The 15,446-nt window shown below is 42.1% G+C and overlaps 2 protein-coding genes across 4 annotated transcripts in view; both read left to right on the plus strand.

Moving 5' to 3' along the window:
- Root (ciliary rootlet coiled-coil, rootletin) overlaps positions 1-15,446 on the plus strand; it is a 19,960-nt gene continuing 4,514 nt past the window's right edge. Inside the window, exons 1-17 of one of the 3 annotated variants that reach the window (XM_076786527.1) lie at positions 1-151; positions 8,733-8,825; positions 9,882-10,106; positions 10,312-10,514; positions 10,739-11,120; positions 11,191-11,343; positions 11,606-11,908; positions 12,140-12,376; positions 12,454-12,590; positions 12,653-12,813; positions 12,876-13,006; positions 13,069-13,431; positions 13,539-13,898; positions 13,958-14,150; positions 14,457-14,816; positions 14,886-15,071; positions 15,155-15,399. In XM_076786527.1, the coding sequence (XP_076642642.1) occupies positions 143-151; positions 8,733-8,825; positions 9,882-10,106; positions 10,312-10,514; positions 10,739-11,120; positions 11,191-11,343; positions 11,606-11,908; positions 12,140-12,376; positions 12,454-12,590; positions 12,653-12,813; positions 12,876-13,006; positions 13,069-13,431; positions 13,539-13,898; positions 13,958-14,150; positions 14,457-14,816; positions 14,886-15,071; positions 15,155-15,399 (3,741 nt within the window). In that variant the 5' untranslated portion in view covers positions 1-142. Of the gene's footprint in view, positions 152-8,556; positions 8,826-9,770; positions 9,808-9,881; positions 10,107-10,311; positions 10,515-10,738; positions 11,121-11,190; positions 11,344-11,605; positions 11,909-12,139; positions 12,377-12,453; positions 12,591-12,652; positions 12,814-12,875; positions 13,007-13,068; positions 13,432-13,538; positions 13,899-13,957; positions 14,151-14,456; positions 14,817-14,885; positions 15,072-15,154; positions 15,400-15,446 lie in introns of those variants that run through there. The other 2 variants (XM_076786526.1, XM_076786525.1) reach the window with 2 other exon arrangements.
- LOC143353313 (prostaglandin reductase 1) overlaps positions 11,830-15,446 on the plus strand; it is a 19,400-nt gene continuing 15,783 nt past the window's right edge. Inside the window, exon 1 of the mRNA XM_076786531.1 lies at positions 11,830-11,839. The gene's annotated coding sequence lies outside the window, so the exon portion shown is untranslated. The remainder of the gene's footprint in view (positions 11,840-15,446) is intronic.

A 15,446-nucleotide genomic window follows, 5' to 3' on the forward strand; every position in this document is an offset into this window, starting at 1 on the left:
CGCAACCGAACCTCGTTGTCCGTCGACAGGCCCCGAGGAAACTGTATCGCCGCCGACCATCCTCTTCGACATCCCTCTGACATTCTACCGGGACATCTTCAAGAACTGTCAACGTCCTCTCGCTGCGAACATTCCGCACAAAATGTCCCGGGTGAGCCGCAACATTTGCTGTTTCGTCAAAATCTCTTTTCTCCGCCAAATTCATTATTTTTTCAAACTCGCTTTTTCGTCAAATTCGTATTTCTTACCGGGAAAATTTTCTTCAGTAATTTCCCTAGTATCTTCTTCGGCTTTTCGTGTTTTTATTCTTTTGCGTGTTCTTTTGGTCGTTTTTTATTGTTGCATCGAGTGGGGCTATCCATTCTTTATTCTTGTGTATTTTATTCAGTTGTGTTTTCTGTTCACCTCTTGTTCCTCGTATTTGTTTCCTTTTGGTAGACTTTAAATTAAATTTGTATAGTTGTGGTTTTATAATCGTGTTGCTCTTCGGAGAAGTATGAAATCGTACAAAGGATCACCGATCGAAGATCATTGTGCGCAAATTAAAATGATTTCGGGATCACTCGGCGAATCTATGTAGAGAAGGGCGCCGAGCTTCGCGGTTTCGAAGTTTGGAATTGCTTCTAGTTGCGCGATCAGGATCGCGAGGTGTTTAGCGGTACAGAAGCGTAGATCGAGGATCGTTATCGATAGATTAGCGGGTAACCCGAGTGTGTCGGTGTCGGGTATCGTTTGCTCGATTCTGCGTGGGCGTCGCGACGCCTCGCTTCGCCTCGCTTTGGTACGCGTACACCGGGTCCGAGTTAATGGAAGGAGTCAATCAATCCACACCGGTGCGAAACTAGTTAACTGCCCGCCGCTAATTATCTCGTTTCTCCCGGGGTTTATTGTTCGACCCGTGTTCCGGAGATCTCGCCCCCGGTACGATCGCAGATACTATACTCCGGTGATTGATCGCGTGGCCGACGCTATCGAGCCGCCACTTCAGAATTAATTTCGTTGGGAAACTCGTGCTCTCGCGGAAACGCACTTTCCTTGCTGGATCGTGATCCGAAGATCCCTCCGCTCTTTTATTCGCGGCGTCTAAAAAATGAAGTGTGGCATGAGTGTTCATAAAAAGAATTCTAGAAGAAATGTCTTTGGAAAGGAATGGGAGGTAAAATAGGCTTCGAGTGCAAAGGAGGTAAATGAGAATGGAGGTTTTAAAATTGAAGAAGAATGAGATTCCGCATCGCAGGATTAGATCAATTTCGAGATAAATGTCGGCCACGTCACTTTTCAAGCCGATTTTCAGTACAACAGTAGATCCCCCCACAGATTTTCAGTAGAGCCCCATCGATTTCCACGTAGGTGAAACAGCCTCAGGGGTTGAAAATTGTGTTTCCGGTGTGCGTATGAATAAATGATGGCCGGCTTCGATAATGCGTTGACCACTGTCCGGTTTCACAGAGGCATGACGCACACTTCAGGGGCTTGTGTACAATGGAATACAGTAATTGGGCCGGGTTTCGAAGTCGGGGTTGCTTCTGTCACGTGTCGCGGACTCCCAACCATAACCACCACGTGCTGACTGGCTTGTCGAGGACTGTCGCACGCGTTTCTTAAAGCTGCACACCTGCTCACCTGCCGAGCTTGCTCTCTTCACGTTTTCAGTACTGTATTATCTGTCAATCAATTTTATTTAAATCATTTCCCCGAAAAATAAACATTACAAATCCATTTAAATTAAGTTTTACATTCAGCTTGTTGACGTCGATGTATCTGCAAATTTATTTCTACTATACTGAATTATTTGATAGGTCATAACTAGGCAGCGGATTTTCTAATAAAAATGGCCTGCTGAAAAACAATGAGATTGTAAAAACGTTAGAAAAATCAAACGATACCGCTACATGATTTTAAATTTCCTAAAATTATTGGAAGAGGAAATACATTTTCGTTTAACTTCTGTTTCCTACAATCGACTTGGACGATTTTTATCTAGAAAGATCGCAATGCAATTTCATAAAATTAATAGCCACATTATATGATTCCTCTCCAATTCTATATTTTCTAATCCAGCATGGAAAACCACAGATTCGTGTACACGTTTTGTAATTTCGAGTACAAGTGAACCTCTTCAAGTACCTCGTTCACCCCGCGAATACGCTGCCATTTTCCTCGAGGACGCCTCACGGCAGTCCGCAGACTTACAACTTGCTCGGCTTGAGTTAAAAGGTTTAGCGCACGTAAAGACCCGTGCTTCCTTGCTAATTAACCAAAGAGTCTAAACATGCTCTTCTCCCCGCTATTTTCGCGATTCTTAAATAATTCCGCGCGAGTAAAGAGTGCAAAGAGACTTCTCCTCGAGTGACCAAACAAAGTTTCGTGCGTTTCGTACACGCAATCAGCTCGACACATGTCGCCTTCGCGTGTTCGGTCGATAATGCTTAGCACCGTCATGCTGTTGCACCGTAAAAACTGCTCGATTTTTCGCGAGAACATACTGTTAAACCGAACGCCCCACTTTTCCCATCATAATTCATCGAACGCCGTCCTTCCCCTGTAAAAACACACCGAGGCATTTCCTCTTCAATTCAAATCGATACGAAACATTAAATAGACGCCGCACGAGATTTGTAAAATACCATAAGCTCAATTTCTTCTTCAATTCAAATCGATACGAAAAATTAGATAGACGCCCCACGAGATTTGTAAAATACCATAAGCTCAATTTCTTCTTCAGTTCAAATCGATACGAAAAATTAGATAGAAGCCGCACAAGATTTGTAAAATAGCATAAGCTCGATGAAGGAATGAAAATTAATTTGCAATTGACGAATGAAAAAGGTTGCGATGCGTAAAAATGGCTGAAAACCTTGGTCGCATAACCCTCGGCGTCTCCGCCGACACCATTTTGTTGTAAAAAAGGAAAAAGGGTGCGTTAATCGGTCCGCAGACGGCGAATCACGTGTAAGTGGTCGGTTCGAGGTTCTCCTTCGACCCTCGCGATCATTTGTTCGCGATGATGTGAAACGTATCGCGTGGCACGTGAACCGGATGAACGATGAACATTGACCGTGGTAATTTCCCCGGCTTCGTAAGACGTTCACTTCGTCACGTCCAGCCGTCCTTATTAATAAATCAGCCGCCGATAACGGTTCATTAATTTCCCGTCGAAACGGTATTAATACGACTCGCCTACTTCCTCGAACGGACGGCAAAAATCGCATGACCGCGTGAATTATTGCCGTGAAGTGCCGAGCATCGAGCAACGCTAATCAATAACTTGACCAATTAACACGGATCTTTTGTAAACAATATGTCCCAGAATTTATTCAGCTCTTTTAGATAGTATTTAGAAATGCTTCACCTAGACCTATTAATCGTAATTACTAAAGTGCAATTTAACCAATTCACTTGCTCTTTGTAAATTCTAGGATTAACAAGCAATAATTTTCCTAATTTACCTAGATTTTTTGAAACAAGAAATTGAATATAGTTTGCAGTTGCAACTTTAAGGGTTGTTTTCGCCCCCTGAGTGCGAACGCGGGCCACTAAAATTGACACGAAGTAAGAAGGAGGCAGTCTTCGTACGGGAAAAGTTTTAAACAATTGGATTTGCCCCTTACTTTTACGGGTCGGGGCCCTATTAATTAACAATTTGCACTCCACGGGTAGACTCGAGCAGAGCAAAATGATAGTGGCTGATAATCAGGCGCCGCTGATAAACGACTCAAAGACCAATTCGCCCACAGAGTCGTCTATCCGCGCGAGAATAGAAACTGAACATTGACCGTCATTAATTTCTGCGGCGGCATTGTTTCTTTTTTTTTTTATTTTCTCGATTCGCCTTGTTATCTCGCGTCTACGTGACGTAACGGCGGCGCGGCGTTTAGGAACTTTTTAGTAGAATTTTTCTGGTCTACAGTCTGCGTTGAGCGAGATAAATCCATTTACATTGTTCGACAAGTGATTCGGAACACGTCCGATTAATTTTCACAGCGAGAAATTACACTAAAATGGCGGCCGCATTCGATAGTGAACTTTCCTCGACGCATATCTGCGATCTTCATTTTCCGATCAAATGAAGCGTTCAATTAAAAAGAAAATACATTTTGAGATCTAACTTTATTAAACACCAATTAGAAGCCTGAAGCGGGACCAAAATGGCGACCGCGTTCATGCTTCCATTCGACCGGAAGTTAAAGAATAAAATAAGATGCTACTTGTAAACATTCTTTTATCGAGTTGCTAAAGAATGACAGGAAATAATTTGGCTGCATTAATGCCCCAGACATTGAATTTCCTGGGAATGAACGAAAGAATGAAAATTGATTTCGAATCGCGGAAGTTCAACGACTAGGTACGAGGGACCATAAATCAATTCGGTATTCGAAGCGTTTAATCGGAGCTCGTTCCGGCATGGTCAAGGACGAGCGGAGGCGTCCCTTTACAGAACTATGTGACCGTGAATTCCGTGTAGCCCGAATTCCCTCACGCTACACCCTTTCGTTGCACTTATCGGCGGTGAGTGCGATCGATATCGCAACACTAGCGAAATTCTTCGAGATCCCGCTCGCATTCGGAAACTCGTAAACCTCCAATGAGCCTCTTATCGAAAACACAACCTCTTACGATTCATTACAACACTCTTCGTGTTGTAAAACATAAGTAGATTGCGGGTTTTACGCGTTTATGACAAAAATGAGTAGCTGCCATTTAACACAGATTGAAAGAATATATTATTTATGTCTTGTAAAAAATACAGACAATTTTTATTTTGCATAAAGATCTCAGTCAAAACTATTTCGCAGGGTCCAGGCCCTAAAGGGGCCTACCTTCTAAAAATTTATATTTAATAAATTCGATATTCATATCATCTTGACATTATATTACATTTTCTAAGATTCCTACAGCCTTGAGAATTTTGTTCTATGTTACACAGTCCTATGATCGTAGAATGTAGAGGCTTAGGGCATCCTATGTTCTGCTTCCAATTTTTAATTTTAATTTTTTAATTTCTTAATTTTTAATTTCTGCAAATCTCAGCTTCTGTCTTTGACTCATCCGCTAGAAAATTTGGTAAGCCGAGAAATGTCTTCATAATCCCCGTTCTTCCGGCGTTTCGCGATTGCTTCGGGAAATTTCGATTTTGCACGAAGACGAGCAACAATAATAAACAACGAAAGCGAACCGGTGGCGTTCCAGAATCGCTCGTAGCTCGACGCGATCTCGACTTTGTCCGGAGTGTCTGGAAAAAAGGAAAAAGAAGATGGAGGATGGGTCGAGAGGCTGTCTCTCTTCTCTTGTGTAAAACCGAGCATAGTTACACGGCTGCAGTGATGTATCCCACCGTTGTCTCGTTATCACCGGTCCGGGATAACGTGAGAAAAGTGGGAGGAGGCACGAGGGTGGAGGTGAAGACTCAATGACCCGATTGTCTGCAAAAACTCGTGCAGATAGCGGGGGCGGGCAGCTCAATCCGGTTCGCGCGTTTCCTTTGCCCCGCTTTGACACGCGGCAGCCTGTCCTGTTCATTGGCCAGAAAATTTCGTACCCAAACTAATTTTCGAGTGCGCAAGAGTTTTCGTACGGGAAGTCAAACACGAAAATGATTTAACACTCAGAAGGAGGACGATTTTGATGATTGTGCAGATGGCAATTTCAGATTCCATTTATACAGTTGTTCATAAAATGTTTAAAATATATTTTTGATCACATTTTATCTATATTCATTATTCTCATTGCACTCAATTGCACGACTTTCGATTGAATTTCATCACCAGGAAATTAATGGCTAGGTGGTGCCTTTAAAATACCGGGTCTGAACGGACCCTGGTCCCGCCATCCAGATGTTAACACATTGCCTACCGGCGATTTTGCAATGATTGAGAACGTCTCGATAAATTGTTCAACGTCAGGAATTTCACTGATCAGTCAACAAACTTTTAGAATTTACACAGTGTAACAATCTTTTCTAAAATCATTATTTACAAGAAAATTATGGAACTTCTTCTACATTCAGCTCAGTCTTTAAAAATCCGATTAATAGGCTTCCACCTTCGACTGATGATTCTCAATGGGATCATCCTCTTTTCCGACGATATTTGCACGATCGAATCGTAACCAGCACTCGCTGGAGCGATCCACAGTCTAACTAGATCCCATAAATTTCGTCTCGACCGCGATAGACACCGAGGGGCGGGGGGGGGGGGCGAGTTCACCGCGGCGTAACGAGGCTCATTAGACGCGGCCGTTCGAATCGTAATTGGAAAGATTGATTTACAGAAAGAAAGTTCGCCGATGGGTTCGACGAATTCCGTCGCCCCGGTCGCGCGGGGCTTCCCTGATGCCGGGCAATTACGTGAGTTTCAGAACTCGATATCGCGGGACACGTGATCGAAAACCGGCGGCGTGAATTTACGAACGAGAAAAGTTTCCGGGCGTCGTGTCCCCCCCCCCCCCCCCCGGCTAATTGTTATTACTATCGACGCGGAGGATCGACTGTGGTCGAGAGAGAGAGAGAGAGAGAGAGAGAGAGAGAGAGAGAGAGAGAGAGAGAGAAAGCACGCCGGTTTTATCTCGTCGCGATTGTTAGTCCAGCTGCGGGATTCTCAGGGGGTTGCTTGAAACGCTTCCTCGTTCGTTGAACTCGCCCAGTGCCATTTTCCGTGGCTCCTGTTGCGAGCTTCGAACAATTAAAAATCACCTAATTGCTGATAGATACGTCGAACTGCAACGGGATGTCGAATCTCCATTTCTGTTACATTTTATTCGCAGCATCAGTAATGGCTACAAGTATTTATCTTCCTGAAGATACACGATGGTTCGATGTATAGTCAAGCGAGGCTGCTCTTCCTTATCGTTAGACCGCGGATTCTTGTGCAAAATAAAAATTGTCTGCATCAATAGTAAGGCGTAGCAGCAAATTGCACCAACTCTTTTTTTTGTCATAAATGCATAAACTTATCATCTCAATGGAATTAATTCGGTAGCTTCCTGCGGACCAAAGCGGTTCTTCCGGGTCCCTGAAGCTGCGAGCTCCCTACTTCCAGTTAACAAAGAAGTGCTTAACCCTTTCTAAAAATCAGACATTCACTTGTGTAGCAGTGGTTGCTTATTCTACTGATTTGCCTATGCTCGCCAAATTGGCGACGCCAATAAACCGCAGATCTTTATGCAAAATGAAAAATGTTCGCATTGATTGCAAGACACAGGAGCCAAATAAATGTGTCTTTCTTCTTTCAATTATCTTATTAGCTGTTCAACTTGTTCACTGCTTTAAATTGCACGTACCAATTTTTGTCACAATTGTATAAACCCGCAGTTAATTATTCTAAACAGGTTCTTCAGGTGTTGATCAATAATGCCAGAATTACATACCTAAGAACAATTCTTAATTTTTCTCAGCTGGTTGGTAAAATTCCAATATGGGATTATGGATCGAGTAATCTGATGTGGGAAGAAGAGCTGAAATAAAAGTGAGGGAACACTTTGGACCGCAAAGGGTTAACGATTTTGCGGCTCGCCAGACTTTAGCGGCTCGGCTCGCCGCCGCGCCGCGTTTAAACTTGTGCGCACGAAGTCGTAGAAAAGTTAGGACAGTGTATTCGAAGGGTGATATCCTCACGAGAACCCGGGTTCGCCATATACATATCGATTGGTGCCATTCGGTGCCTGGCAGTGGGTCGTGCTTCTTCTACTTCCATTCGCCCAGACACCGGATACGACAAACCTCTGCCAGCCGAAAGAGGAACAATCGAGGGAGGAACGCCTCTGCGAGCCACGTCCCGCCCGCCGAATCGTTTCCAAAGACAATTAGGATACCCTCGTACCCTGACCCGGGACGATCGCCACCTAGACGCAGTGTCTGGGACCTGCGAAACATTTTAGAGTAGAGTTCGACCCTCAGAAAGCTGCAGGAAGCTAGCTAGGCTCTGTTTTCGAAAGCAGTCTCCTAATTTAGACCTACCTCAAGTTCAGGGCGACTTTATTCACTAAACTTGACCTAGGTACAGTATCCAGGACCTGTGATCAACTTTAGGACTTGGGAAACAGGATTGAACCCTTCAGAGAAGTAACTAACTTCTGTTTTTCTGAAGAGATCCTCTATCCCAGACCTAGGATAAATTTATCAATTCAACATCATATGCACAGTGTTTAGGATTTATGAAAACCTTGTCAACCCTTTAAAAAAGTAGCTGGTTCCTAGTTTTCGACAGAGATCCTTTACCCCAAGCCCATCATAATTAGAAACTCCTTGGACACAGTGTCTAGGGCCCACGAAAGACATTTAGAACCTATGGGTACAGAATTGAGTTCTGTAAAAAGCTTTAAGGGGTGGTTTCAGATTGGGTTTTTACGTCGTAAAGAAAGTTTGAAATTGATTACAACGACTCGGTAACGTTGCGGTCTTGATAACGATACTTTTCCAACTGTTTGTTGCTTTCGCCAGCACAGATTATGCTGACCTAGCGAAACAGTGTTTGGTTTGAAACATGTACATGTACGTGCCGCAGAACACGAGTCGTGTCCGCTTGATGTTGGTTTATTCATTATCGTTCGGTTCTTTTATTTTTCCTGTCTATCAATTCGAATGATAATTCATCGGCAGAAGAAGATTCCGTTGGCAATGAGACCAGCGAACACGATCTTTCCCCTTGCTCTAATAAGATCGCGTCCCTCGAAGAACCTCGTGGAACACGATGACTTTTTTCTGTTTATTCATTGAATAAAATTATGTGTTGCAGTCATTGTCCAAAGGTATTCCACAGCTCTCGACGAGAGGACAGATGGAAAGGCGGCGGCCACCGTTTCTTAGAGGGCCTAGCAAGACGAAAGAGGTATTTTTCAGGCTCTGAAACATTTTTTTATGTTTAAACATTTGTTACAAATTGTGTTTACATTTAATCTCGTATGTATCATAAATTATAATTGGACTACGAATACGGAACAATTTTCTTGCTTTCTTCAACCATTTTAATAGTCTGAAAATAGTACACATTCTTATATTCTTCTAATTTTCCTACTATTTTACATCTCACCTATTCAATTTTATAATAAATACACAAAATCCAATTATAATTAACATTTACATCCCTCGATACTTTAATCTACAACGAATTGTACAAATTGTAACTATAGTATACTTTTGTGCACATTAAATGGTGCGATTGTATGCAGTTTTTTTTATTCATTTTTAGGGGACTACCAAATTGTTCGTGAAATGTTTTTCATTCTAAAAGTACATCTGGCCTAATTGGGATTAACCGACGTTCTAATAAAATTCCGAAACTTCGTTATATTTTTAATCAAAGTTCGGTTAAACTACTTTCCAAGCGTTAATTGCATGGACGTTTGAAATTCGTGCAGCGTGGCTGCACTATGCAGACGCATGCTATCGCGAAACCGCATGTTGCATGTGTGTGCATTAGTGTGTGAGCGATTTCCATGCACCCTGCCAACCGGCGGTAAACAATAAACAGAAACATAACCTCAATAATAAACACGAAACTTCGTGACTATTCTAAGAAATGCGTTGCTCCATTATAATGCATTCACCATTCAAAAGTAAATAGAAATGCACTATAGATAATAATAATGAAACACTACTCACATCAAGGGAAAGATATTCCCTTTAACTATGATCGTAATTTCAAATATATTTTAACCTCGCAACGATGCACTTATGCGTTCTTAATCTGCGAGTCGAATGTAATATAGAAACGTTATTAAAAGGTATACATCTCTATGTAAATATCGTAATATTATTTTATTGCGCAATACAGGATAAGCCAAAATTCAGAGTGGAATTTTACAAATAATGTCAATTTTTATTTTGTCTCACCCTGTATATTACTTTTAACAGTTTTAATTACTTAAATACCTGTCCATTTAAGACGGACAAGAACACAAGCAGTAAAATGGATTCGTCGCGGAGCACTGCCAGTGGTATGGGAGAACATAAGGACGAAGATGACCTATCGCCAGATGCACTGGTCAGACAAAATTTCGAACTACGTCATCGTCTTGAGGAGGAGGCTGCCAATTACAAGAGACGGCTGGACACATATAGACAAGCACAACAGCATCAGGCAGCCCTCGTTTCCCGTTTACAAGCCAAAGTAATGCACAAACTCTTCTATACTCTGTTCAACGAGATAAGACAGTAAAACTAAACATAGCTACTCGACTGCGACAGGGTTGAAGTTACCCTTCTTAAATAGTTATAGTAAAGGACGCTGTCTTGTCCCATTGGACAGACCATAGTAATTTACAAATGTATGTATTGCTTTCACTGTACATAGAGCTAACAAACCATACCTGCAGGTTTTACAATATAAACAAAGATGTTCAGAGCTGGAGAACCAGGTGGCAGAGACCAGTGCATACGATTCTAATAAACTGTCCAGCTCTATACCAGTAGTGCCTACTCCACTAGACGCAGCACATCAAACGTTAAGGGACATGCGTGAAGAACAGATTCATGATTTAGACACTGCCTTAAAAAAGCTTGCAGATGAACGCAAAAGGTAGAATTTAATTACTGTGGGCATAGAAAAATGTTTCATACGACAAAAAACAGTATTACTTTTGTTACTTGTAAAAAACAGTATTACTTTTGTTACTTGCAAAAAACAGTATTACTTTTTTCTCTTCCATTTTTTTTTTCTAATATTTATTATTTGCGAGAAAAACGCTGGTCAGTTATAGCGTGAACACCCTGTATATACTTAGAAGTACCATTTTGTCTTAGGTGTGAAAAATTGTTGCAACTCAACACAACACTCAAGGACCAATTAGAAGAATCACATCAGACAAACGAGGCACTAACCAATGATCTACAAAAATTGAGCAACGATTGGGACATACTAAGAGAAGAATTAGCCATCAAAGAAGACGAATGGAGAGAAGAGGAGCAAGCATTTAATGATTATTATACTTCAGAGCATAATAGATTGTTAAACCTCTGGCGCGATGTTGTCTCCGTGAAACGATTATTCGCGGAGATAAAATCCAGCACAGAAAGAGACCTGACGAAAATGAAGAATGGTATTAATTCTACTTTTAACGACGTTTCATCGGCTTGCAGCAACATAGGCTTTGCTATGAAGATGCAAGCAGCTGTGCAACCAATGGTAAACTGACAAAGAAACATAATCTTAATACAATTTATTGGACAGTGTAATTGTTGAAGACGATTTTTAGATATCACAGCAAGTTCACCAAGCACAGGAACAGGTAGCGACAGACTTAAAGATCGAGTTGTCATCGCTGAAGCAACAGTATGACGTTGTTCAACATGAGAACCGCCTGAAGGAAGAGAAAATCAACCAGCTTATTCGTGATGTACACACTTTGGTAAATCATTGGAATAAAACATAGTTTATACAAGTCGTACATAGTGTAATGGTGCTAAACTGCGAATTTTATGCATTTGCAAAAAAGAACGAGTGGCTCGAATGCAAAACAGGAAACTCACTTAAAGAATTTAAAAATACTGTTGTGTCTACACAGAAATGTAGAAATGTCTACGTAGCTCTCGCATCTCGTAATTAATACAAACAACTTCTATGTTGCATAAGAATTCGCAGCCTAGCGATAAGTTTGCTCTGTTATTCAGGAAGAGAGATGCGTGGAGGCAGAATCAGAAGTGCAACGCAACGTACGTGCCCAGGACGATGTTGAGATCCTGCAATCCGCGTTGAGAGACATAGCGCACGCGGTGATCCAAGATGCAGAAGCTCGCGAGATCGAGAGCACCCAAGGACCCCCTCACCTGCATTTAACGCCCAGCGCCCCGATTCCCCAGAAATCACCGAAAAGAGGTACAAGAAGCAACACCATCCCAGCCTTTGCTGAAAGTACGATCAGTGCTGTGCAAGCAGCGCTGCATAAATATCAGTTGACTATACACGAGCTTCAGGTGTGAAGATTTTATATTCTATACTTTGGTAAATCGAAGCAGCGTAAAGCTATGTCCACACTGGAGCAACATCCAGCAACTTTTCGTCATCTCTTGTTGCGTTCTTCTTTTATTCGATAAAAAAGGCGACGAGAAGTTGCTCGATGTCACTTCAATGTGAGCATAGCTTAACATTCATCCTCCGAGGAGCTCACGGTATTCTGTAATAATCTGTTCCGCTGTCTGGGATAGGTGAAACTGCAAAGCAATAAAGAACAGTTGATGGCGACCCGGAAGCAATGCGAGAACGCAGAAGAAAGTATCAAAACCTTGGAGAAACGCGTGCAGGAATTGATCTCTGAGCTGGACTCGGCGCGATCGCAGTGTTCGCAGCTTAATCAAGAGAAGGACATGTTGCAAAAAGGTCTAGACACTGTAAGAATGGAAAAGAATGCACTAGACAAGAGCAGAGTCGAGATTAACAGCATGGTACGATTTTTTACTATCATACGAAGCATGTACGCATTTTGTTGATAGTGTACAGAGACACGGAATGCTCTTTTCAGATGGAGAATTTGAACAACGATTACGAGAAGATGCAAAAGGCCAACAATAAATTACAAAAGCTCTGCGATAGTCTTGAGGATGAGAAACTGTATCTACAGAGCGAATTGAACAGAGTTTCCAAAGAAGCGGAGTTAAGGTGAATATTGACTGTATTTTGTAGTCTTGCCGGTTAACTCTAATTTTATGTTAATTTATCAGGGAGATTAATCTCCGTTCAGAAGAAGATAGATGCAGTAAGATGAGGGAGGAGTTGTTGACCCTGCGGGAGGAGTTAAACAAAGCCTATTTAAACAAAGACATGTTGGAACAGCAAAAATTGGAGACTGATGGTTTGATTTCGCACATCGAGAAGAACAAAGGTAATTTTGTCTCAATAATTACTGCTTGTAATTCTTTTTTTTTAAACTTAATTATTATGCAGGCGACTTGGAGCTGGAGTTAGAACGCGTGATATTGGAAAAGTCGGACGTCCAGGAGGTCCTGATGAAGTTGGAAACGGTTTGCGGCAATCACGAGCAGGAGAAACATCGACTACAGGAGGAGTTGAAGAAGGTATTAAAGATTATTTAACCCTGTATCCCGATTTTTAACCATGACGGATTTCCAAACTTCAGGTGACGGACGAGAAAGCAAAATTAGCGAATCAGTGTACAGATCAGCAAGGTGATTTAGGCTCCCTGAGGAAGGAGCTGCTGCAGGCAGAGCAAATTAGACTGGATTTGGAATCGGAGAAAGCTACATTGAACGAGAAAGTGAAATTTTTGGAGATCGAGAAGGAGAAGACGGAAATAGAATTGGCACAGGTCACGCGAGAACGTGGTGACCTGAGCAATCAATTATCGGTTCTAGCGAGAAAGAAAGAGACTTTGAACGAGGAGCTGATGAGACTCAGACAGAGATTGGAGCAAGCAAACGAGATGAATGGGAGGATCAACCGGAACTTGGAGGATCTGATAAAGGACAACGAGGAAAAACAGGTTTGTCATTGTACTTCCACCAAAGTTTAATTAAAGAATACCTCGATAATTATTACTTTTTGACACCGGTAGTTTTAGTGTTAAATATTTTACTTGCACTGTGGCAGGTGCTTCTGGAGACCAACGAAAAAGAAGTGCAGCGGTTGCAAGAGCAGCTTGCATCCATGCGCAGCGAGAAAGAAACCTTGGAAGGTGTCCTGTTCGACACGCAAACTAACCTGGAGAGCATGCACGTGAAGAAGACGCAACTGGAGAAGGAGCAAAAAGAACTGTTAGTTAACAAAGAGAGTCTGAAGGGACAAGTAGAAAGACTGATGAAGGATTTGGAAAACAGTGAGAAACGGGCCAAGGAAATGAAGCAGAATTTGACGCAGCAAAGTGGTGACCAAGAGGCTGAATTCCATCATATCATCTCCAACTTGAAGAAACACAGCGAGGATAATATTAAGAAGCTGAACGACGAGAAAGTAAGGGGTTCGCGTGTGAACGATTGGCAGAAAGCAAAATTGACTGAATTTATTTGCAGGAACAGGTCAAGATAAGCATGGAGAAGCGACTTCAGCAGTCCATATTGCAACTAAGCGGCGAGAAGAACAACGAGATCAACCAGTTGCAGCAGAGGATAGACGAGATGCAGCAACAGATGGAGAATTTGTGTCAGCAACACGAAGAGGTTCTTCTTAGAGCGGAGAATGACAAACAGCAGGCTCTTTTAATGGGTAAAAATATACTAAGCTGTATTAAATCGTTGCGTACGAAATATCCCACTATAGAATGCAAATGTTGCGAAGCAACTTGATCTTAAAGCATTTTGATCGAGAAACACTATTTCGATCTACAGGTTTGCTATACATCATTTTAAGCTACTAAGATGATTTTTAAGGTCTTGCCTTCAGGTTTTATTTAGATATTTAATTTCGCTGTTAAACGAAGTTAAAAATCCGACATTTCATATGCTACAACTGAATAAAAAGTTTCTAGAGATTTATTTTGGTTTATTGATTTTGTTCAATGATTTTTCTCAGCTCATCACGATCAACAAGCGCTGATGGAGAAGCTCGAGGGTGTTCTGCGAGAAATGGAAGAAGAGAAGACCAACGTGGAGAGGCTAAAGAGGGACGCCGCGGCGCGTGCTGAACAGGAGCGCAACAATACCAAACAATTGCGCGACGAGTTGAGTCGTCTGAAGACGAAGTTGGACGAGGCTAAGTTGAAGTCTGACGAAGAGAGGATAAAGCTTGATCTGAAGATTGAAGAGTTGTGGAAGGAACGAGAATCGGCGCAAAGAGAGTCTGAAGAGCTGCAAGTTCAATTGCACCTGACAGAGGATAGGGTGGACAGTTTGCAAAATCAGCTGCACGAGACCGTTCGAAAACTCAAAGATGGTAATTTATATTAATATCCTCTATGATCGCTTGGTTGTTGATTGTACAACAATAATTACGTACTTACAGCTGAGACTCTTAACGAGAGCCTGCGCAAAGAGTTGGTGGATGTCAGAAGGCAATTAGCAGACTCCACGTACGAGAAGGAGAAATACCATAACAGCAATAAAGAATTGCGGGAGCACGTAAAACGCATTGAAAGTGAAAAGAGAGAACAGAGTAGGACGTTGGAAGAGTCATACCAGAAGATTGCAGGTACATTGTAGCGACTATATATTGTAGATGGCTGCTGCTGTGGCGATTTATTAATTCATATTTTGTATGTAACGATTGTAAAGCTCTGGAAGACATGAAAGTAACGATAGACGCAGAGAGATCGCGTCTTCAGGCGCAACTTCGGGACATGGAACGAGAGACTTCGCAGCTGCAAAAACAATTACGGTTTACACAAGACGAGTTGCAAAAGTCTCACGATAGCAACGCGCAAGCACAGAGCGACGAGAAAGAGCTGCAAGCTCGACTGGCGAATGAGACAGAGGAGAGGGAACGGTTGCAGTTGCAACTGCATCAAGTGAAAAAACAGGTACCTATTGTGTTAAGCTGTTTTACATATTGCATTCTATACTTGTT

This window comes from Halictus rubicundus, chromosome 4 (assembly GCF_050948215.1).
Source record: "Halictus rubicundus isolate RS-2024b chromosome 4, iyHalRubi1_principal, whole genome shotgun sequence".
Classification (NCBI taxonomy): Eukaryota; Metazoa; Arthropoda; class Insecta; order Hymenoptera; family Halictidae; genus Halictus; species Halictus rubicundus.